Raw genomic sequence first — 24,505 nt, 5'->3', positions numbered from 1 at the left:
AAAACTTGGTGGAGGGGGGACGATGACGAAAATTCTGCGAAGTACATAATTGGATTGCTTTATTGAAGAAAAGTTTGTACATTTCTTTGTATGACATCGGGGTTATGCTGTGCGGAGGATAACTTATTTTATATGAACATATCGGTCGAGATAAAAATGGCAGTTTATTTGGGGAGCCATAGAATACATAACTTTTGAAGAGGTCAAAGCTTACAATCTACTGAAGAACAGAGAACCAAACTCCAAGAAGGAATACTATTAAAGTGAAAGCACTTAACATAAAATATATGTTTTAAATGTAATGAATGGAATGAAATAAACATGCAAAAATAAAAAAAATAAAAAGAAGGAGAAAGGCAAAGATAATAGAAATGAATGAAAAATTAAAAGAAGAAAAAGTAGAGGTAGAAATAGGAGAACAACAAGAATTATAGAAAAGCGAGAAACCAGAATAAATTTTGCATAGTGTTCAACTGCTAATTATGTTTCAGCTGCCCTGCTAGTTTTGGGGAGGTTCTAAGGACCGTCATAAACCCTAAAATATGTCTATTTGGCTTTATGATGGTTCTGAGGACTTGATTGGAACTTTTTGTGTTTAAAACGTTATCTAAGCAGTCAATAGCAACTTTAAAGACTAAAGTTTATAATTCCGGAGCGAATCGTTTCTCTCGAAGGAAATCTGGAGACGGTGCAGGGATGTTACAGCGTTGTTAATCGACCGACCATGCTCTTTAAGCGCATCAACAGTCGCAAGAACCTTCCGCCACATGCACCCAACTCACCCGATATTAGAGTCGCTCAAAACAATAGCCAACCAGAGCGGCACTCGTTCCATTTGAACCCATCTCAAATTCAACCCTAAATGAGCGTGAAATCCTTCGCTCTCGAATGTCACCGTGGGTACATTAGGTATACCGTGTGCTTTTGGAAACAATCTGCCACGCGCCGTTATGGCGTATCTTGAAGAATCTTCATCCTTTCCTCTTATCCTTCGTCACATGCAGCAACAACCCTATATCGTTTCTCCAGTGGTTGTTTATCAAGACTTCAATAAAGTGTTAATTAAAGTTGCCTCCGGCGTCGGGTTAGCTCACCGCGTGGTCGCAAAATACCCCTCAGACGGGTGGTAGGTGTGAAAAGACTGCGCTATTTCTTCGTCGGAAGTGTGTTTCATCGGAGGTGAGAGTTCGTTGGAAGCGAGAGAAAATTGAATAAAAGAAAAAAAATACCCAAATGGTAATTGAAATTCGCGGTTCGACGATAAATGGAAAATTGACGCCCGGATGGGAAATGACATCCGTCGCAACGATGGACGCCCATTTTTTCTTTCGTTTGACTTCTATATTATTCAGTTCATGACTGAATGGCAAATATGACTCAATTTATGTATGTACATCCACAGAGAACAGACGTTTAAGCTCGAGCAAAAATACGTCGAAATCGTGTGTAAAGGATTTAAGTGTACCTCAACGCCATCAACGGAGACTGCCCCACATATAAAGTCGATTTGACCCCACGATGGCAGTGTTCATCGTTAAAATACACTAGCCCACAAAGCGACACGAGCGCCAAACGGCCAAAAACGGCGAGCACTGGAAACAAATATGACAACACAACAATGTAAGTCTGCTGTCTGTCTGTCTGTCTGTCTGTCTGTCTGTCTGTCTGTCTGTCTGTCTGTCTGTCTGTCTGTCTGTCTGTCTGTCTGTCTGTCTGTCTGTCTGTCTGTCTGTCTGTCTGTCTGTCTGTCTGTCTGTCTGTCTGTCTGTCTGTCTGTCTGTCTGTCTGTCTGTCTGTCTGTCTGTCTGTCTGTCTGTCTGTCTGTCTGTCTGTCTGTCTGTCTGTCTGTCTGTCTGTCTGTCTGTCTGTCTGTCTGTCTGTCTGTCTGTCTGTCTGTCTGTCTGTCTGTCTGTCTGTCTGTCTGTCTGTCTGTCTGTCTGTCTGTCTGTCTGTCTGTCTGTCTGTCTGTCTGTCTGTCTGTCTGTCTGTCTGTCTGTCTGTCTGTCTGTCTGTCTGTCTGTCTGTCTGTCTGTCTGTCTGTCTGTCTGTCTGTCTGTCTGTCTGTCTGTCTGTCTGTCTGTCTGTCTGTCTGTCTGTTTTTTTTTTTTTTTTTTTTTTTTTTTTTTTTTTTTTTTTTTTTTTTTTTTTTTTTTTTTTACTTGGTGGTAAAGCCTTTCTGCCTTCCCGACACGCGTTCGATAAGCATGACCAGTGCTACCGATTTCGTCCATCGCGTGCCAGTTCGTGAGGGACTCAGAACAGAGAAGAGAACTCTGAACCCTACGCCTCTAACCTCCACCAAGGTCTACAGTGCCTGCTTCCCCCGGATTCCACTAGAAGCGACTACTTCGGGGGGGCTGTGCTCATGCACTTCACTTGTTATCAGGCATAGCTAGTCACGCTAGATCGCTGACTTTATCTCCGACATAACTGCTGCGCTCTCATGAGCTTTATCTTAATCACATAGCTTTAACTGCTGCGCTCTCGTGAGCTTTGACATACTGCTGCTGTTCTCCAAGTTGACCAGTGGAATGCCGAGGTCAGTTCGGCAATGCCAATTGGAGGGTGGCTATTCTACTTCGGGTGGCTTTCTCGCTGCGTTCGTTGACCTTTTCCTGGGCGAACCGGTTGAGTGCCGAGGTCGGTCCGGCGATTCCGGTTGGAGGGTGACTTCCGGTTCGCTGGCGCCCCGGCGACTCGAACCCGGTTGATTCGACGTAGTTTCTTGCGACTCAGCGTAGTCCCCGGCGGTGGAGCTAGCTTACTCCGACGGAGAGTTCTCCGGCGGTAGAATATCTCCCGAAACCGTTGTTCGCGTTGCGTATTCCTTCGATGTGGAAGTCGGTCCGGCGATTCCGGTTGTAGGATGGCTTCCGGTACGCTGGCGCTCCGACGACCCGAACCAGTGGTTTTCCACGGGCGCTGATTACTCAGATAGTCCCCGGCGGTGAATCTATCCTACTCCGACGAAGAGTTCCCCGGCGATGGAAGATCTTCCGAACCGATACTTCCCAGATCGGTGCCGAGGTCGGTCCTGCGATTCCGGTTGGAGGGTGACTTCCGGTTCACAGGCGCCCCGACGACCATTCACTGGTGCTTATCGCGACATACTCGTCCTAGTCCCCGGCGGTGGAGCTAGCCTACTCCGACGGAGAGTTCCCCGGCGATGGAAGTTCTCCCGAACACGGTGGTTTGATCCCGACCAGTCAGGTGCCGAGGTCGGTTCGATGATTCCGGTTGGAGGGTGGCTTCCGGTTCACCGGCGCCCCGACGACCCAAGACCAGAGCGTTACGACTACTCGGACTAGTCCCCGACGGTGGATCTAGCCTACTCCGATCGCGATCCGATGCCCTTTGGTCTTCACGCCATTTCCGCTGCAGTGACGACAGGATCTGTCCCACAGCCCTGTTCACCGCATTCCAGGTGCTTTCTTCCCGACACATTCGTTCTACAATGTTGTCGGGGCTAAGGCTTGTGGTACTCTCCGCTAACATCCCGTCTCGTGCTGCCCTGAATCTGGGACAGTGGAAAAGCACGTGCTCTGGTGTCTCCTCATTACTCGGGCATGCTGGGCAAAGTGGGGACTCTGCGTGCCCGAATCGATGCAGGTACTTCCGGAAACATCCGTGGCCTGACAAGAACTGTGTCAGGTGAAAGTTGACCTCCCCGTGTTTCCTGTCCAACCAGGTTGAAACGTTCGGAATGAGCCGATGGGTCCATCTACCGTTTTCAGCGTTATCCCACTGCTGTTGCCACTTTCTTACGGTGTCGGCTCGGGCTCTTCTTCGGACTCCTGATATGCCTCTATCTCTATAGCACTCGTTTTCTTCCTCGAGCAGAAGATCTATGGGAATAGTTCCGGCTATCACGTAGACTGCTTCTGACGAAATTGTACGGTACGCACTGCATACTCGCATGGCCATCAACCTGAACGTACTGTTCAGCCGAGATCTGTTCCTCCTTGTCTGTAGTGCCGTCACCCACACAGGCGCTGCGTATCGGAGCACCGATGTGGACACACTTGCCAGTAGTCGCTTCTTGCTACTGCTGATCGCTGAGTTGTTGGGCATGATCCGAGATAGTGCCGAAATCACCTTTGCAGCCCTTTCACACGCGTAGTCGACGTGACTATTAAAGTTTAGCCTATCGTCTAACATAACTCCCAGGTGTCTCACATTCCGCTTCGATTCGATGATGCACTCTCCGACCGAAATTCTCGCCTGTTGTACCGCCTTTCGGTTGCTTATCAAAACCATCTCGGTCTTGTGATGAGCTAGGGCCAGCTTTTTCCCCCGCATCCAGTTTTCGACAACATCTATCGCCTCCGTGGCGAGCACTTCTACTTCCTCCAATGATTCACCGATCACTAGGAGCGCCACGTCGTCCGCGAAACCGATAATCTTCACGCCCCTGGGGAGGCGCAGCTTCAGTACTTCGTCATACATAGCATTCCAGAGGGTCGGACCGAGAATGGATCCCTGAGGAACTCCCGCTGTTATGGTTTTACTTCTTCTCCCGTTGTCAGTATCGTAGATCAATGTCCGATTCTGAAAATAGCTGCTCATAATGCTACAGAGGTACTCGGGAACTCTCAGTTTGTGCAGCGCATCGGCGATTGCAACCCAACTAGCACTGTTGAACGCATTTTTCACGTCCAGCGTGATCACTCCGCAGTAGCGGTTACCTCTTCTCTTTTGATTTTGCGCCGTCTGCATTGCTTCCACGACCGTTCGGATGGCATCGACAGTGGATCTACCCCTCCGGAAGCCAAACTGCATATCGGACAGGCCGTGCTCACCTTCCGTGTATTTTGTGAGCCTGTTGAGGATCACTCTTTCCAGCACTTTGCCGACAGTATCCAACAGGCAGATTGGCCTGTATGCTGAAGGATCTCCAGGGGGCTTCCCTGGTTTCGGCAGTAGCACAAGATTTTGGCGCTTCCATATGTCGGGGAAGTTGCCATCATTGATACACCTTTGAAACGTAATCCTAAATAGTTCCGGGTTCGTTAGGATTGCTGTTCGCACCGCTACGTTCGGGATACCGTCTGGTCCCGGAGCCTTCTTTGTTTTAAGAGCTTTTGCTATTGTTATCAGCTCCTCGTTGGTTATTCGAGCTTCCGCTTCCTGGTCCTCCTGAGCACCGTACGGTGTGGGTGGCCAACCCGTCAGTTCGTGCTGCGGAAATAGCGCGTCTACGATGGCTTTCATCTTCTCCGGACACCTTTCCGGTGGTATAGCTGGTCCCCTTATTTTCGCCATGGCTACTCTGTAGGCGTCTCCCCACGGATTAGAATTGGCGTTCCGACAAAGCTCTTCTAGACATGCCTTTTTGCTGAGCTTGATTTCTCTGTTAAGTGCAGCTCTAGCTGCCGTATAAGCTGGCCTGCGAACTGCTCTTTCAGCGTCGTTGCGGGCTCTCTGCATTCTCCTCCGAGCTCGGTGACAGTTCGCTCGTAGGTCGGCGATCTTCGAGTTCCACCAATAAGCTGGGGGCCGACTGTGTCTTGGCTTGCCCTCTCTCGGCATGGTTGCATCGCACGCGCGTGATAGTAGCGCAATCAGCTCGTCCACGCTGGGGTTAACTACAGCTTCCAGCCGCAGCGCTTCCGCGAACACGTCTTTGTTAAAATTCGCGATTTTCCACCTCCGCTCATTTACCTGCGCTCCGCCTGATACCACCTGTGGATCGCGCCCAATGCGATATCGGATTGCTTGATGGTCGCTGTGGGTATATCCCTCGTGCACTCTCCAATTTCTGATCAGTCCAGGGCTGCAGAAAGTAACGTCTATTATGGATTCTCGACCTTCCCTACGGTAGGTGCTGATAGTACCTTCGTTGGCAAGATCGACGTTCAACTTGGCAAGCGCCTCTAGGAGGTTGCTCCCTCTTGGACTTGTAAGGCGACTGCCCCATTCGATCGCCCAAGCATTGAAGTCACCGGCTATAACAGCAGGTCTACGATCCGTTAGCTCTTCAGTTAGCTTGTCCAGCATCTGGTTAAACTGCTCTATTGTCCATCTTGGAGGTGCATAGCAGCTGCAGATGAAAACGCCATTAATTTTGGCGATCACGAAGCCTTCATCTGCGGTATACACCACTTCTTGCAAGGGGTATTTTCCCACTGTCCATATCGCTGTTGTTTTAGCTCTGTCTGACGTCCAGTTCCCATTTCCTGGTGGAATACGGTAGGGCTCAGAGATAATAGCGACATCGCACTTGTGTTCCGCAACTGATTGGCACAACAACTGTTGGGCTGTATCACAGTGGTTGAGGTTTACTTGTACTATCTCCACTGGGGTTTCGTTGTACTTGCTCGTTTGAAGGCCGCGCATTTCGTGCCTCCTGTAGCGTGGTTGCTGCTATCCTTCGTGTTTGCGCAAATCAGGCATTTCGGAGGCTTGCTGCAGCCCTGCGCTTTGTGGCCTTCTTCTCCACACCTTCTGCATAGATTACTTCTATCCGGCCCTTTACAGTACCGTGCGATGTGCCCGAACTCTTGACACCTGAAGCACACTTCAGGTTCAGAGACACTCAGTGGGCACTCGGACCAGCCTACTCTCACGATTCCTATCCTCAGTACCTTGTTGGCAGCATCAATCGGTAGTTTAATCGCTGCCACCTTGGTACCGGAAGGTCCATTTCGTATGCGGATGGACATCCGGACTTCTCCCAGCTCACATTGCTCTTTCAAAGCAAGCCTTATATCTTCCTCCGACGTGATCTCATCCAGGTCTTTACACGTAATAGTCGCCTCTGGACACAAGGCTATCACTTCCACCATGTTGCCCAAAGCTTTCTCGGTTAGCTCTTTGTAAGAAACGCTGCTAGCTTTTGGTTCCTTTTTCAACAAGAGGATCATCTCTCCGTTGCGGGTACGCTTGATCTTCTTCACGTCTGCTCCTAGCTCGTTGAGGTTCGGATTTGTCCTCATGGCACGTAAGACCTCCACGTACGAGTCGCCGCTTGCTTTAACGATAAGAGCCTCGCCCTTATTCTTCCTCCTGACCAATTTAGGTTTTTCGGGTCTGGTTTTCTTCTTCGCTTTTCCCTTCTTTCTACCGACGACCTGCCAAGAACTATGGCTGTTTACCTCGTCAGTTGCTTCGAGAGTCGGCTGGACTTCAGTGACACTAGCTTCCTTGTGCTTCTTGGAGCCACCTGGCCTAGCATCTCCAGGCGATGCCCTTTGCCTCTTCGGTGTGAAGTAAGGCGTGGTCTGCATCCTTGGGGGAATACTTCTCGCTACGTTCACTTCATTCGCAACCGTGTTGACTTCTGCCCTTCGCGCTTCCGCCGCGCGACTTGCTTCAATGGCAGTCTTGGCCACTGACAACTCCTTCTCCGCTGCTTCTGCTCTCTGAACTACGTGTTTCCACTCCTTTACAGCCGATCCAAGAGCGCCTTGGATCTTGATCACCAACGCCTTGATGTCTTTGTGGACGTTGCTTCTCTTGTCGACATACTCGTGAAGCTCGTCCACTAGCTTTTTGGCTGCCTCCACCCTCGGTTGTTTTGGTGGTTTTGTCCACACACTGAACTGCAGTTGTTGCTGCTGCTGCTGCTGCTGCTGCTGTTGCTGCTGCTGCTGTTGCTGCTGCTGCTGTTGCTGCTGCTGCTGTTGCTGCTGCTGCTGCTGCTGCTGCCGATGTAGCTGCTGCTGTTGCTCCTGCTCTTGTTCGAGCTGCGTTTGCACCTGTTGGGTTTGCGGCGGTGGTGTCCGCGTTAAACCCCTTCTGACAAACGGATTTGCCGCTCCTACTTCGCTTTGACTTTTATCTTCTTCCATTCTTCAGGGTCCCCCCTCCGAGCCGCTATCTCCATCCGCCGTACGTAGTCGCCTTCGTGATCCCATGGTTATCTATACCTGCAAGCGTCTATGCCTGCAGGCAGTGAGGCCATGCTAGGGTTGACACGGACCCTTATGGGGGCCGGGTTCAGTGCCAGATCAGCATAGATCGGGAATAGTTCATCCGAACCTACGTACCCATCAGAATTGATGGACAGATTTCGAACGTATCCGGAGGCCTGCCAAGGTTTTACCGGGACGGAGGCAGTCGCGCCATGAGCCCACTCGCCGTTTCAAGTCGGTATCACCCTTCCTTACTCAGGGAGCAGAATGACACGCCTGTCAGCCCAACATCGCCATCCTGTCCATGATTCGTAACATGTCCGTTGTAATACGCCTTCACCAGTATACCATAATCAGGATGTTACTGGCATCGATCCTGATGTGCCGGTTGGCACTCCAATTGTTGGGCTAAGGCACTTTGAAAGCGGTACCAGGTCGCTTGTACGGAGTTGCTTACGGATGTGTGGCTTTTTATGGAGATCCAACAGAGCCCACTGTTGAACCCCCACCACATCCTAGGCATCCTCAGCTTGAGCTAACTGGGAGGAGCTCGGTCACTTCTCGAGAGAAGTGCCAAAGGTGGTAATCCATACGGATGTATGAAGTTTTTTCGCTTAAGCAATAATTCCTAAGCTCCCACCCGACTCGCAGAGGGGGGGTTCGTCAAGCCCCTGGACTCCTGTCCCTGCTGCCCCAAAGTCTGTCTGTCTGTCTGTCTGTCTGTCTGTCTGTCTGTCTGTCTGTCTGTCTGTCTGTCTGTCTGTCTGTCTGTCTGTCTGTCTGTCTGTCTGTCTGTCTGTCTGTCTGTCTGTCTGTCTGTCTGTCTGTCTGTCTGTCTGTCTGTCTGTCTGTCTGTCTGTCTGTCTGTCTGTCTGTCTGTCTGTCTGTCTGTCTGTCTGTCTGTCTGTCTGTCTGTCTGTCTGTCTGTCTGTCTGTCTGTCTGTCTGTCTGTCTGTCTGTCTGTCTGTCTGTCTGTCTGTCTGTCTGTCTGTCTGTCTGTCTGTCTGTCTGTCTGTCTGTCTGTCTGTCTGTCTGTCTGTCTGTCTGTCTGTCTGTCTGTCTGTCTGTCTGTCTGTCTGTCTGTCTGTCTGTCTGTCTGTCTGTCTGTCTGTCTGTCTGTCTGTCTGTCTGTCTGTCTGTCTGTCTGTCTGTCTGTCTGTCTGTCTGTCTGTCTGTCTGTCTGTCTGTCTGTCTGTCTGTCTGTCTGTCTGTCTGTCTGTCTGTCTGTCTGTCTGTCTGTCTGTCTGTCTGTCTGTCTGTCTGTCTGTCTGTCTGTCTGTCTGTCTGTCTGTCTGTCTGTCTGTCTGTCTGTCTGTCTGTCTGTCTGTCTGTCTGTCTGTCTGTCTGTCTGTCTGTCTGTCTGTCTGTCTGTCTGTCTGTCTGTCTGTCTGTCTGTCTGTCTGTCTGTCTGTCTGTCTGTCTGTCTGTCTGTCTGTCTGTCTGTCTGTCTGTCTGTCTGTCTGTCTGTCTGTCTGTCTGTCTGTCTGTCTGTCTGTCTGTCTGTCTGTCTGTCTGTCTGTCTGTCTGTCTGTCTGTCTGTCTGTCTGTCTGTCTGTCTGTCTGTCTGTCTGTCTGTCTGTCTGTCTGTCTGTCTGTCTGTCTGTCTGTCTGTCTGTCTGTCTGTCTGTCTGTCTGTCTGTCTGTCTGTCTGTCTGTCTGTCTGTCTGTCTGTCTGTCTGTCTGTCTGTCTGTCTGTCTGTCTGTCTGTCTGTCTGTCTGTCTGTCTGTCTGTCTGTCTGTCTGTCTGTCTGTCTGTCTGTCTGTCTGTCTGTCTGTCTGTCTGTCTGTCTGTCTGTCTGTCTGTCTGTCTGTCTGTCTGTCTGTCTGTCTGTCTGTCTGTCTGTCTGTCTGTCTGTCTGTCTGTCTGTCTGTCTGTCTGTCTGTCTGTCTGTCTGTCTGTCTGTCTGTCTGTCTGTCTGTCTGTCTGTCTGTCTGTCTGTCTGTCTGTCTGTCTGTCTGTCTGTCTGTCTGTCTGTCTGTCTGTCTGTCTGTCTGTCTGTCTGTCTGTCTGTCTGTCTGTCTGTCTGTCTGTCTGTCTGTCTGTCTGTCTGTCTGTCTGTCTGTCTGTCTGTCTGTCTGTCTGTCTGTCTGTCTGTCTGTCTGTCTCTGTCTGTCTGTCTGTCTGTCTGTCTGTCTGTCTGTCTGTCTGTCTGTCTGTCTGTCTGTCTGTCTGTCTGTCTGTCTGTCTGTCTGTCTGTCTGTCTGTCTGTCTGTCTGTCTGTCTGTCTGTCTGTCTGTCTGTCTGTCTGTCTGTCTGTCTGTCTGTCTGTCTGTCTGTCTGTCTGTCTGTCTGTCTGTCTGTCTGTCTGTCTGTCTGTCTGTCTGTCTGTCTGTCTGTCTGTCTGTCTGTCTGTCTGTCTGTCTGTCTGTCTGTCTGTCTGTCTGTCTGTCTGTCTGTCTGTCTGTCTGTCTGTCTGTCTGTCTGTCTGTCTGTCTGTCTGTCTGTCTGCCTGTCTGCCTGTCTGCCTGTCTGCCTGTCTGTCTGTCTGTCTGTCTGTCTGTCTGTCTGTCTGTCTGTCTGTCTGTCTGTCTGTCTGTCTGTCTGTCTGTCTGTCTGTCTGTCTGTCTGTCTGTCTGTCTGTCTGTCTGTCTGTCTGTCTGTCTGTCTGTCTGTCTGTCTGTCTGTCTGTCTGTCTGTCTGTCTGTCTGTCTGTCTGTCTGTCTGTCTGTCTGCCTGTCTGCCTGTCTGCCTGTCTGCCTGTCTGCCTGTCTGCCTGTCTGTCTGTCTGTCTGTCTGTCTGTCTGTCTGTCTGTCTGTCTGTCTGTCTGTCTGTCTGTCTGTCTGTCTGTCTGTCTGTCTGTCTGTCTGTCTGTCTGTCTGTCTGTCTGTCTGTCTGTCTGTCTGTCTGTCTGTCTGTCTGTCTGTCTGTCTGTCTGTCTGTCTGTCTGTCTGTCTGTCTGTCTGTCTGTCTGTCTGTCTGTCTGTCTGTCTGTCTGTCTGTCTGTCTGTCTGTCTGTCTGTCTGTCTGTCTGTCTGTCTGTCTGTCTGTCTGTCTGTCTGTCTGTCTGTCTGTCTGTCTGTCTGTCTGTCTGTCTGTCTGTCTGTCTGTCTGTCTGTCTGTCTGTCTGTCTGTCTGTCTGTCTGTCTGTCTGTCTGTCTGTCTGTCTGTCTGTCTGTCTGTCTGTCTGTCTGTCTGTCTGTCTGTCTGTCTGTCTGTCTGTCTGTCTGTCTGTCTGTCTGTCTGTCTGTCTGTCTGTCTGTCTGTCTGTCTGTCTGTCTGTCTGTCTGTCTGTCTGTCTGTCTGTCTGTCTGTCTGTCTGTCTGTCTGTCTGTCTGTCTGTCTGTCTGTCTGTCTGTCTGTCTGTCTGTCTGTCTGTCTGTCTGTCTGTCTGTCTGTCTGCCTGTCTGCCTGTCTGCCTGTCTGCCTGTCTGTCTGTCTGTCTGTCTGTCTGTCTGTCTGTCTGTCTGTCTGTCTGTCTGTCTGTCTGTCTGTCTGTCTGTCTGTCTGTCTGTCTGTCTGTCTGTCTGTCTGTCTGTCTGTCTGTCTGTCTGTCTGTCTGTCTGTCTGTCTGTCTGTCTGTCTGTCTGTCTGTCTGTCTGTCTGTCTGTCTGTCTGTCTGTCTGTCTGTCTGTCTGTCTGTCTGTCTGTCTGTCTGTCTGTCTGTCTGTCTGTCTGTCTGTCTGTCTGTCTGTCTGTCTGTCTGTCTGTCTGTCTGTCTGTCTGTCTGTCTGTCTGTCTGTCTGTCTGTCTGTCTGTCTGTCTGTCTGTCTGTCTGTCTGTCTGTCTGTCTGTCTGTCTGACTATGTAAATAAGTAAGTGGTTTGCCAGCAGAAAGTTTTGCGCATGTCCCAGCTGCCAATCTTCGTATTTGTGTCTTTGCAAAAACTAGACTACTGCTAGGATCAGATGTTTTTTTGTTTAACAATATCAATGACAGTTCGATGCCTTCTTTGTGCTCCTATACTAGATATACCAATGTCGCGTGCTGGAAAATGGGTGAAGCTTTTTATTGTGCTTTGACTACACAGCGCAACATTTTTTTGTCTCAAGAGCAAACTTATGTGTCTCCGAAGGTTTTTGGGCCGCTGAATCCGAATCCGGGCTCAGATTTGCTCCAACACGTCACAATTTTGTGCTATACCTCAATTTATAGGGCAAAATATGCGATTTTGGGCTTTTTTGACTGCAAGCCATCAAGCAGCGAAATATTCTTTTTAAGCAATCAAAAGGTTAATTGGTCAATTAACATCTAAACTAACGACTCATGCAAAATATTTCGTTTTACCTAATCAAATTTGATAGATTTAAGCATTTTATGTTAGTATGAAAACTTGCATGCAACTTTTGGAGGGTGACTTGTATGGGAAATATCGCACCTAACATAAATCGCTTAAAACTATCAAATTTGATTTGGTAAAACGAAATATTTTGCATGAGGCGTTAATTTAGATGTTAATTGACCAATTTACCTTTTAATTGCTTAAAAAAATATTTCCAGGCTTAATAACTTGCAGTCAAAAAAGCCCAACATCGCATATTTTGCCCTATAAATTGAGGTGTAGCTCAAAATTGTGACGTGTTGCAGCAAATCTGAGCCCGGATTCGGATTCAGCGGCCCAAAATCTGTCAGAGACACATAAGTTTGCTCTTGAGACAGACCAATAGTTAATTTTTGTTACGCTGTGCTATGGAGTTCCACTTATGTTTTGTGAGGGGATACTACTGAACCGAAAAAAACATCTGTTACTTTTGATCATAAAAGCATCCCGAGCACGATATTTCTCCATGTGAATGACGCTTACCATTACTATCTAGAAGCGTATAGGTACGTCTTGTATGAAACAATGGAAAGACAATAGCAAGTGTCCCAATACCTATGCAAATTTTCCATCTTTCCCATTACTTTTGCAATTTGAATTCCCAATTTCGAAGTTCGCAAACTGAACAGTCGATTGATGAACATAAAAACGCTCTACAGTTACTCGAATTCGACAGAAGAACGACATTGCACCGATAACCTCTGAACTGCCGTAATTCAGAAGTACAAATCACTTCTATCGAATTCGATTTTACGACGAAAACCCCATTAGTCGTGTCCCGGTGGCAAAGCATTTTGTCGATGAGAAAAGAACAACCGTACACACACCTTTTTGGCGAATAAATTATTGCACGTTTGGTGCCACCAAATAGGTAGGTACAGGGAAATCTCCCACTCCCGACAATTCTCGGCAAGGACATCCTCTTTGAAGCACTTTGTTTGCCGATGTTATCCCTTTTCGACCCTTCTCGTTACGAGTGTTTGTTCCTTTGTCGAGCAGGTGCTTAATACCTACTGTTTTCGTTTGTCGGGTCGAGCCCCCCAATCGGCAGGGAATTATTCGTCAGCTTCGCGGGATTACATATCAAACGGGACAGAGCGTTCTCGTTCAGCTCAGTATTCTTGTGAATGGTTTTACAGGTATGAACTGAATGGTTTTTCGTGAATTATGGACTCTTCGTTGAATAAGTATTAAGCCACAGACAAACAGACGTACCAATTCGAACATATTTCTATTCAAATAATAGTCACGGAAACATATTCGCCCAATGCTAAAAAGGTTGAGTTCGGTCAACCAAGAACTAGGTGGCGGTGGTGAGCAAACGTCAAACTCGAACAAAAACGGTGCAAGCGCCACAGATGGACTGTTGGCCAACTATCAAATTTTTAAATAAACCGATGGGAATTATTTGAGTGTTACGTCAGTTTGTCTGTGATTCAACATTGAACGGCAGGCACGAACATTCCCCATTTATGAAGCTGTGGGAATTTGGCTGATGGTTCTCGATGAGAATCGCCCAGCGCAGCGACCTAATACACTGCAATACGTCTGACGTGGTCGAACGCTGGCCGGAGAAAGAGGAATAGTCGTTTGTGGTTTACGCTGAAAACTTGATCGAATGGTCACCATCAGCGGGTAACCAAATCGATCACCTTTTCAGCGCAAGCCGACATCAGATTCTTCAGATTTGTGCTCTTGAAAATTTGAGGTGTGGCTTCGTCATATCTTCACCTTAAAAATCAATATGAAGTTTGTATGGGTGCGATTTGATGAATCACCCCTCTTCGAAATTTGTACTGGGTGGAGCTGCCAAGCAGTTGCCTAGTTTTCAAAAGGTGATTTAAAAAAATATCTTTGAAATTTATGTTAGGTATCAAAATTAAATTCAAAAAATCTGAAAAAAAATCCTAGGGCTCAGAAAAGGTGCTCTTTTGTTTAAAAATAAAATCATTGGATTTTTCTAAATTTAAAACACCCCCCAGAAGCGATGGCGGGCACCGCCCAGAATGGAGATCTTTCAATTCAGCCCTCTGCACCACCAATTGCATATCTTTCAGCACTGTTGATATATCAGCACAATTTGAAATACTTCTCTCATACATATATAATCTAATCCTATGAATAGCACGCTGAATGGATTTACATCGGTTAGCTTTGAATGCTTGGGGAACGTCCATAAATTACGTCACGCTTTGAGGGGGGAGGGGGGGTTCAACAAAGTGTGACAACCCATACAAAAATTTCAGAGGTCTCATACAAAAAGTGTGACACAGGGGGAGGGGGGGTTGAAAATGGTAGATTTTTGCGTGACGTAATTTATGGACGTTCCCTTGCGTTGATTCGCATCTCCTATTTCGATTGCTCCACATTCTGTAACTTTACCAACCAGTCAAAGGTGGATGAATTTCGCGAAATGTGTAAAGTGGTTAAACAAAATGTTTCGTTCCATTCCTTTACGTTCGACTACATACTTGTGGGCCGAGGCTTCGCCGTATCGTGCATCCACATTAGCTGCTGTGAATAAATGCCTTTTCATTCTGCTGGGAGCGGGGATTTCCCATAATCCCAAAACACTCAACTCAAACAGTAAGTAGGTACACCTACCTACGAGGGAGCAGATGAAAGCCAGGTAGGTAGGTAGCTAGGTTGGTAGCTAGGTAGGTACACCGAATTTAATCAGGATGTCAGTTTTATTTTGCCCCGAAACTTTGCAAGTGCTTCATTATTATGTCGTCGACTGGCAGCTGGTTCCTTCTCAGCCAAGTCAGTCAGCGTGGTGGGGGTACCGAGTATATACTACACACTCAATGAGTCTCGCTGGAACAACAAAAGCACCGAAAGCGGTCACACTGGTCATTTGACACGTGTTGGCGTGTATTTGCGTTTTTTTTTTTCATTCGTTTATTTATTTGGCTCTATTGTTTTATAGAAAACTCTACTGAGCCGCAAGTCTTGAAGAAACATTTGTTATTTTTAAATTATTTCTAAAAAAATCAATAACGAGTCCTACGGGCGACTTTGATTTTTGGTCCTGAGCCGAAACCAGAACCTGTAGTCGCGAACTGGTTACGTCGATGACAAACCTGTGGGTTCTTTATTGCATCGTGAATCGCCTTGGCAACCTCTTCCAGTTTCTCCAAACCTTCTTTCCGTTTCCTTTCCTTTTCGGTATCGACAGCTTTCCCATGGACAACCGACGACTGCTTTTCCGCTTCCAATTCTTCTGTAGACTCTTCGATAATATCCTCATATTCTTCTTCTTCTAACACCTCGATAACTTCGCTTTCCAAACTCTTCGCGTTTGGTTCTCTGGGTAGCGTAAAGAGGAGACGAAAGAACATGAGTATGGATTTGTTGCCAGGTATATAGTTTCTAGAGAATGATTTTCTTGTTTTGTATAGGTAGGAATTTATATTAGTTTGCATCAAATATTTGAAATTTTCAACCAATTACTATCATAGATCGTTACACGAATAACACAACAAATTGTCTGACATACAATTGTGATAGAGTGACAATACAAACGCAGAAAAATAATAGGTTTAAATTAACAAGCTTTGCTTAAGTATGTTATGATTAAAGTTTTCCCTTCTTCGCCAATTTTAGGATCATGCATATCGAAAATGTATTGATTTTCTCTTAAAAATAGTTACGATTGCTCATAATCGCACCTTTAGTTTATGATTCGGCCGATCGTTTCGAAACTAATATTTGAAGAAATGTATAGTGATTCAGTGAGTTTTGCTGTTTTAACACGTACATGTTTCAGCCGGGGTTTCTACGCAGCAAGTAAAGTTTAGTTCCGCACATTTAGAAAAATGTCCAAATAAATAACTCGCGAAGTTCGCTCCGACAAGTTCCAAAATCATCGTCATCAGTCGCAGATTCCGGTGAGAAGATGTGCGTATTTTCTAACCCGAAAAGATACCATTTGACGGTAATAAGTGACCACAAGGTTTTCTGTCTTCACTTTCCGGGCTGAGATCCCCCGCTTTGAAAGAGCCGTGCCTCACGTTTCGTTTTGTCGTGTATATTTCAAAATAGGCAAAGGAGTTTTGATTTGATTGCTGTTTTTGAAAATGGTGGTCGTCAGTGGGTGGTTTATTGAATATAAATTTAAAAATATAATTTAAATAAACGAGACATTAGGAAGAAAGTGTGCGAAATGCGTAACTTCACCCTTGTAGAAACAATAGGGCAAAGCAGAAAAAAATCTGCGAAGACCCCATGTGAATAACACCGATCATACAGAATAGGAGATTCGACATTAGATCTATAAAAACAACCCAACAATTGGGGAGATCTTTCCAATATTACACATTTATTCATAGCTCAGATTATACACATTTTCATATATTCAAAACATATTCATCAACATGTAATCTGGATCGTTTGGTACAATATGTCCACGCATCCTTCCTCCCCTGTAAATTCGAGAAGTACCTTGCCGAAATAAAATATTCTGTACTCCATTATCCGGTATTTCGAAGAATCATCTTTGCGCGTAAATACAACGCAGTAGACCAGGCCGCTTTGATGCATGTGTCATATCTCTGATATGCTGCAAGCATCAGTATTGACAAGAAAAGTAACACGATTGCTTTCCAGGGTGATTCCACGTATGTATGAGATTAGATAAGAGTAGTTACGATTTTTCAAAGATGCTTTGACTGTACCTAACTCAACTCAGATATCATAGAAACACTACAGTTAGTTTTTTTTTTGTAAAAACAAACTTAAATCATACCGATAAAAATCTTAAAAAATGTAGTCGAGCTGCCAAGTTTCATCAATTAAAATAGGCGGTGTGCAGGACTGCCATATTGTAGGTTCCTCGTTATAGAAAAAGCAAGGTGTTCGATGTTAAAATACAACAATTGTTGCATGAAGTGCCAAAAAGGAGAGTGGGCTCATTATGTACTTTGACAAATACGCAGTCTACTCCAAGCGCATAGAATCTGCTTCCAACAAAATATGGGTCATTCCACACCAACTGTACACACCGCGTGTTATCAACCATCACGGATTTTGACCAAATTTTGTTGGAATGTTTGTTTAAATGGAGGAAGAAAAAATCCAAATTTTGGTGCCGATCGGATCACCCCTCGGCCCGTGGCAGCACCCCTCGTCTTTGCCAATACAAGAAAAATCCAAGTTTTCCCTTCCTTTTCTTAATTTATAGCTTTGATACTATAACATATACACATTTGTGACCTTCGGTTTTTTTTGAAGAAAATTGTTGGAGGAATCCAGGAAAAATATTATTTTTTTGATGCAGTGTTGCCAAATATGTTATTTTTCAATTTTAAAATTTAAAATCGATTTTTCGTCGAATGAGTATATTTTGATTTCAAAAATTTTGATTCCATCGTGTTTATCAGACATTTTCCAGTCGAAAAAGCTTAACTCCCCGAGGTGTTTTTGGCCGTTCCAGAGATACAGCGTTTTTAAGCTTGAAAACCGTTTTTCTCTAATAAAAAATAAGTCCAATTTACAAGTTTCGCTAAGAAAACATTATTCGATGCAATTTAAAGGTGATTTGGGCTGAAGTAGACCAAGGAGAATAGAAAACTATGTAAAAATTATATGACAGTGTTGCCAGTTTTAAATTATGGATTTATTAGAATGGATAACAATAAATTGATTAAGTCAAAAATTTATATATTGTAATCCTTATTTCAATTGAAATTCTACCTATGTAAACATTAAGGTTGACGAAAGTGTTGCCAGACATTTTAATTTTATTGCAAAAATCTACATGAGAACTTTTGTATCAAATAAAATTATCAAGCAAGAATAATAAATTCCTTTTTTACAATTTTATTGCTACAGTGGGATTCCGTTTTGGCAACAAAATTAAAATTTTCAGTTGCCAAAACTGGAACCGTGCCAAAAACGGAACCATTATTTTACAATAAATTTTCTTGCAGTTCTATTTTCTAAACATTGCTATTGGCTTGTTAAAATATAAAAATACGCAACTGTATGATGATATTATGTTTAATTTATTTTGTGTAGGTGTTTTTAACTGTTTACACATTTTTCTAATCCAATGCTTCTAATCTTACGGAGATGTAGAATATCATTCATATCAAGTCCATTTTCTTCGGCCCACTCTAGTGCAAAACTCAGGCATTTTACAGCACGGTAATGCTGACTTTGCTCAACCGTTTCCGCTGGACGTGCTTCATCACACTCAATGTTGTCCGGCTCAACCAAGGGTTCAACAGAATCATCGTCGTCTTCGTCGTGAAAATCGGTTTCATAACTTTCTTCGTTGTTGACGATTGCCAAAATGTCCGTGTCAGAATAATCGTCGATGCACCTGTCTTCATCAGGTAATCCGGATGATTCCACTGCTTGAACCCTGCACGTTAAAACAAACACACATGGAAATGAGTATGATTGAAACTGAGCTACAATGTGTGAATTAGTTTTTCGGCTCTAAAGCCCACCGCACAAAAACAAAATTTACACATTTTATATTGTTCAAGAATAGTTCTACAATCAATTAAGTGTCTTACCGTGAGGTTTGCTGGAATAATAACGACAACGGTACATCATCTTCGTGCAACAGTTTTGAGCCCACGCATACGCCAATGTTCCTCCAAGCCTGTTGCAACACTGACTGAGAAACGCTCATCCACGCTTCGTTAAGCCAGAATGCAACATCCTTCAAATTTATGCTTTTCAAATGAACTGCACTATCAATTGATGAAAATGATATTTCTTGATGCAGTTTTTCACGGTATTTGAGCTTGATGGTTTGAATTATGTGCTGATCCATCGGCTGCAGGATCGGAGTTACATTTGGTGGAAGAAAAATCACATTGATGCGTCCATCGTCAGAGCAGAGTTCATCTTCGAAATGATGCGCCGTGCAATTATCCAGCAAGAGCAAGGCTTTCGGTTCGATTCCAGCTTTTTCTGAATATTGTCGAACATTTGGTAAAAACGATTCGTGGAACCAGGATTGGAAAATATTTCGAGTCATCCAGGCATTCTTCGAAGCATCATATTGCAATGGCAACTGAATGTTCTTGAACGCTCTCGGTTTTTTTTTTGATTTTCCAATCATTAGCATCGGAAGTTTGTTTGATCCGGAAGCATTTGCACAGGGCATGAAAGTGATTCTATCTTTCGCCACCTTATGTCCTGTTGCGGAAGTTTCTTTGCTATGAACCAGCGTGTAATTCGGCAAAATTTTGAAAAATAATCCCGACTCGTCGGCATTATAGAGTTGGTCAATTGAAAGCCCTCTTTCATCCACAACTTCAAAAAAACTGTTGTTTAAAAGGCTCGATGCTTTCCAGGTCACTTGAAAGCTTCTCGCCGGATATTTTCAATTTTCGAATATTAAATCTTTTCTTGAAATTATGCAGCCACTTCTTACTAAACTTGAAATTACTTGGAATGTTCAGTTTAGAAGCAAACTTTCGAGCTTGTAGCAAAATCAAGCCAGAGGTGAGTGTTTCATGATTATCCCGCATTTTCAAAAACCAATAAAACAGAGCAAGTTCAAGCTTTTGGTACTTCCCGGAAGAGACGTATTTTCCTTTGCAATTTGTTCCACCCATGGAAGATGATTTTCGCAGAATCTGTTCTTCTTGAAGTTCGATTTTTCTGATTGTCGCTCTGTCTACCCCGAATTCCTTCGCAAGTTCTGACTTGTTGTTTTTCTTCTCCTTTAGACGCTGCAGTACTTCGGTTTTTTGCTTCAGAGTGAGGCTTCGCCTTTCTTTCTTCTTCGGAAATTTCTCCATATTCTGGACCGCAAAAACCATCGAAATTATGCAATCGTTATCGAATAAAATGAACTAATAACATACCTCCTGATCAGATCTCGGTTTATTATGCTGCCAATATCCTAGCTTTTCTCCCTATTCTTTCAACGGAGCGAAAACCATGCTAACGATTTGACGTCCCAGCTTCTTTTAAAAAATAAAGTTGAATGTTAAAAGTCAAGGCTAACATGAGTATCAAGCATGCGTAGCCATGGCAACGATCTAAATGATTTTAGAATAATCATCCTGTCCTATTCCGACGTCATCATTAGTCAGTAATATCTTGATATAGTTCAGAACAAATATGTCAAAACAGAAATGCTGACTCGTTATTTGGAGAGAAAACTACGGTGGTGGATGATTTAATGCTATTTTCGGCAATAAAATGTTATATGTAACAGAAATGTCTAGTGAGACGTATAGGGTAAACCCTTAGAATATTGGGGGCTGTCCATAAACCACGTGGTCATTTTTTTGGGACTTCTCAACCCCCCCCCCCCCCTCTCGCGTGGTCATTAGTCCATACAAAATTTTTTTTCGTCCATACAAAATGGTCATTGGCCGAACCCCCCCCCCCCCCCCCTCATGACCACGTGGTTTATGGACAGCCCCTTGTTTGATGCAATTGTAAACAACATGCTACAACTATTCGTTGTAGCCACCATTCAGTAAACATTTGGAAAAGAAAATTCCCCTAAATTTCAAATTGTGAACTTCACATAAGCGTCTAGAGAAATTATTGACCGTTAATTGTTCAAATAAGAACTGTTCAGTATCAAAAATAGCTTATTTATATTAAATTTGCCCTTTTTTCAAGTGAATCCAAAACTGTTGCCAAAAACGGAACCGTTTGTTGCCAAAATCGGGGTATGCCAAAAACGGAGCATGCCAAAAGAGGAGCATGCCAAAAACGGAATCGCACTGTATTGGCAACACTGAACCTTGATAGTTTTCGTTTAATGTGCAACTTTTTATTCTTCGAACAAACCTTTAATAAGAGCAGTGGTAAATTCAAATGTTCACTGAAATTTATTCGTGGTTCAGAATTACGCAAATTGATTCCGACTGTTCTTGGTGTATTTTTAGGATTTTCAGCTTTTCAGTCCGATTGTGAGATCAAAAACAACCCTATGTTCTCATACTCCGACGCTGCGTATCGCATCTTGAGAAAGATCTGATACGGGTCGAAACGTTGGAGTAAGAGAACATAAGGTTGTTTTTGATCTCACAATCGGACTGAAAAGCCACAAAATTTTAAAAATAAGTTCAGAATTACGAAAAACCATTCTGGATGACATGTTACACACTTAAACTCCAAATTTGGTCTCGGTAAAATCGAATAACGAACTCAATCGGTAAAGAGTATTTGAACTGAAATGTCGTTAAAATTTGACAGTTCACCAAAAATAACTTGTCAAAAATAACGAAATTCAGTAATTTACGTTCATTACTGAATCTCGGCAAAATTTTTTGCCACAGCAATCGGCAATCTAATCATGTTGCTGAATTTCGGTAAAGCGCATCTGTCAAAAATAAAAACGAAGCACGTTGCCGGGTACCATCTTCAAAAAAGGATTTATTGAAGCGAATCACTTCTTCGATTCATCGACCACTTCAGCGATTTTCTCGTAAGTAAAGCAATTAAATGCATTAACTTCAATAATAAATGCTTGCCTTTCTTAATTATCCTTTTTAGTTTGTTATTTTGGAGAGGGAGCGCTGCAGGAGGAGTGCCGGAACCTCGCATCAAAGTGCCTGTTTGTTTGCTGCCGGACCTAACCAGCAGAAGCAAAAATGGTTTGTAGGTATTAAATAAACCGCACGTAAATCCACTGAAGAAAAGGCTCCCGTAAGCAACTGGCCACAAAGGCCGCCCACAAAAGTGCTCCCTCGACCGGCGGAGTGGAAAAGCTGCATCGTTGCCGGCTGGGAACGGTAGTTCTGCGAGAGACCCGTCGCCAACAAAAGTCCACCGAGTTGCTGTTCCCTCCGCCAGTTGCCGTTCCAGCGCTTAGAACGTAAAATTGTGCAGGTTTTGCAAGACAGATATGCGTTTCCAAAGTGCCGCCGTTACTGTCCTGCAGAAAGCCTGGTCGGATTGTTCGGGGACACCATCTGTGTGCGATATACGGCGAGCGCGTCACCATCATGTCGACGGACATCCAGTTGGCCCGGCGTATCCGTGGGGGAGGAGTAGGAAAAGGTGACTCCGGGGCAGGTGGGGAAGTGTTATTATGTTTTACCATTGATGTACAGTTGAAGAAACGATAGAAAATATCCAAAATGTCCTACATACTCAGGACCAGCATGAATAAAATTGTTAACCTAATCATCATTTTCGTTTTATTTATTTATTTATTATTATTTCGTTTTATCAATAAGCATGAAAGAAAATAAACATTTACTGAATTTCGGTAAACAATTATACTGAAGTTCTCGGCAATGCATTACCGAACCACTCGTCAAAGATTGACAGTTGATCTTTGTCAAGTTTGCAGACTAGTCGGCAATTTGAACTTTTACCGAGATTTTTACCGAACTCTCAGCTGTTGGATTCTCGGCGATTTATTTTGCCGACCTCGGCAAATTAAATTAAGTGTGTATGCCTTAACGCACAAGTTTCTTTTTATTTTTTTTCAGTTTATCCATTGCTTTGAACTTGTACTGGGAAAGGAAAGTTCCCAAAAGTGAGTTCAGTTAATTTCATTAACTCGCATACAGACAGAGTACTTAGAGTAGAAGTTCTATTTACCCAACAGCCAGTTCAAATTATTCAACTATCAATACTATGTCACTTACTCATTTTTAACCAATCTTAATGTTGTTTGGGTGCCTGGATAATTACACCTTGTACGCACTCCCGGGTTGCTATTTTTTTTAAATGTGCCATCTAATCCTTCACTTGGTCCTTTTTCATGTGCGAAACAATGCAACTCAACGGGAACTCAAAAATCTTTCTCGTGAAACTTTTACATTTAAACTAACTTTTGTGCTTTTTTTGCATCCTTGAGTAATTTGAACTGGCGGTTGGGTAAAAAGTACTTCTACTCAAAGTACTCTGTCTGTATGTGAGTTAATGAAGTTGACTGAACTCACTTTTGGGAACTTTCCTTTCCCCGTACAAGTTCAAAACAATGGATAAACAGAAAAAAATGAATAGAAACTTTTACGTTAAGGCATAACATGGCATCCAGAATGGGGTTTCGTAATTCTGAACTTATTTTTAGGATATTTTGGCTATTCTGCATAATTCTGAACCACGAATAAATTTCAGTGAACATTTGAATTTACCACTGCTCTGATTAAAGGTTTGTTCGAAGAATAAAAAGTTGCACATCAATCGAAAACCATCAAGGTTCAGTGTTGCCAATAGCAATAAAATTGTAAAAAATGAATTTATGATTCATTCTTGATAATTTGATTTGATACAAAAGTTCTCATGTAGATTTTTGCAATAAAATTAAAATGTCTGGCAACACTTTCGTCAACCTTAATGTTTACATAGGTAGAATTTCAATTGAAATAAGGATTACAATACATAAATTTCAAACTTTATCAATTTAATGTTATCCATTCTAATAAATCCATAATTGGTAAACTGGCAACACTGTCATATTATTATTTTTACATAGTTTTCTATTCTCCTTGGTCTACTTCAGCCCAAATCACCTTTAAATTGCATCGAATAATGTTTTCTTAGCGAAACTTGTAAATTGGACTTATTTTTTTTATTAGAGAAAAACGGTTTTCAAGCTTAAAAACGCTGTATCTCTGGAACGGCCAAAAAGACCTCGGAGAGTTAAGCTTTTTCGACTGGAAAATGTCTGATAAACACGATGGAATCAAAATTTTTGAAATCAAAATATACTCATTCGACGAAAAATCGATTTTAAATTTTAAAATTGAAAAATAACATATTTGGCAACACTGCATCAAAAAAATAATATTTTTCCTGGATTCCTCCAACAATTTTCTTCAAAAAAAAACCGAAGGTCACAAATGTGTATATGTTATAGTATCAAAGCTATAAATTAAGAAAAGGAAGGGAAAACTTGGATTTTTCTTGTATTGGCAAAGACGAGGGGTGCTGCCACGGGCCGAGGGGTGATCCGATCGGCACCAAAATTTGGATTTTTTCTTCCTCCATTTAAACAAACATTCCAACAAAATTTGGTCAAAATCCGTGATGGTCGATAACACGTTTCCACTTTTTCTCGGTCACTTCATATGGAATGACCCATATTCATGTACCAGCATCCAAAAGATCGCAACATATAGGGTGGGGCGGGGCAAGATGGGTCAGTGCCATTTTCGGGCGCATTACTCATGTTTTGACAAGGGGCTAGTCGCTTGGAACATTGTGCCAAGAGGTGCCAAGCACACCGTCTTATACGCTGTGTGGCACACCGAGGCACTCTGAGGCACAATTTTGACACTTAAGTTTGGGTGAAAAAACTAGGCAACCATGTGCATTTGACCTGCAAAATGAAAACAAACAGTTGGTTGTCTTGGTAGTTGCCAAGCAAAATTTGAATCATCAAGCAGTGGCGCTTCGGGGCACACTGAGGCACAATTGAATACCCGTTGGCACACTGAAAATAATTGGC

The 24,505-nt window shown here is 44.1% G+C and overlaps 1 protein-coding gene across 1 annotated transcript; it reads right to left on the bottom strand.

The window, feature by feature from the left end:
* Nucleotides 1–6,287: 6,287 nt before the first annotated feature.
* Nucleotides 6,288–18,678, bottom strand: LOC115256751 (uncharacterized). Its single transcript, XM_029855695.2, has 4 exons — nt 18,639–18,678; nt 18,256–18,481; nt 15,198–15,423; nt 6,288–7,499 (listed from the first exon to the last, which is right to left on the bottom strand). Exons 1-4 carry the CDS (start codon nt 18,676–18,678, stop codon nt 6,288–6,290), a joined length of 1,704 nt encoding a protein of 567 aa, XP_029711555.2.
* Between the last annotated feature and the right edge of the window lie 5,827 nt (nt 18,679–24,505).

This window comes from Aedes albopictus, chromosome 1 (assembly GCF_035046485.1).
Source record: "Aedes albopictus strain Foshan chromosome 1, AalbF5, whole genome shotgun sequence".
In the NCBI taxonomy this organism is placed as follows: domain Eukaryota; kingdom Metazoa; phylum Arthropoda; class Insecta; order Diptera; family Culicidae; genus Aedes; species Aedes albopictus.
Note: the sequence above shows the minus strand (reverse complement) of the source record. Positions and strands in the feature narration are given on the sequence as shown.

Coding starts and splice junctions, on each gene's coding strand:
- LOC115256751 (XM_029855695.2), bottom strand. CDS start 18,678: ATGATGTACCGTTGTCGTTATTATTCCAGCAAACCTCACG. Junction 18,482..18,638: donor TTATTCCAGCAAACCTCACG/GTAAGACACTTA, acceptor TTTAACGTGCAG/GGTTCAAGCAGTGGAATCAT. Junction 7,500..15,197: donor ATGCAATAAAGAACCCACAG/GTTTGTCATCGA, acceptor CCGAGGGTGGAG/GCAGCCAAAAAGCTAGTGGA.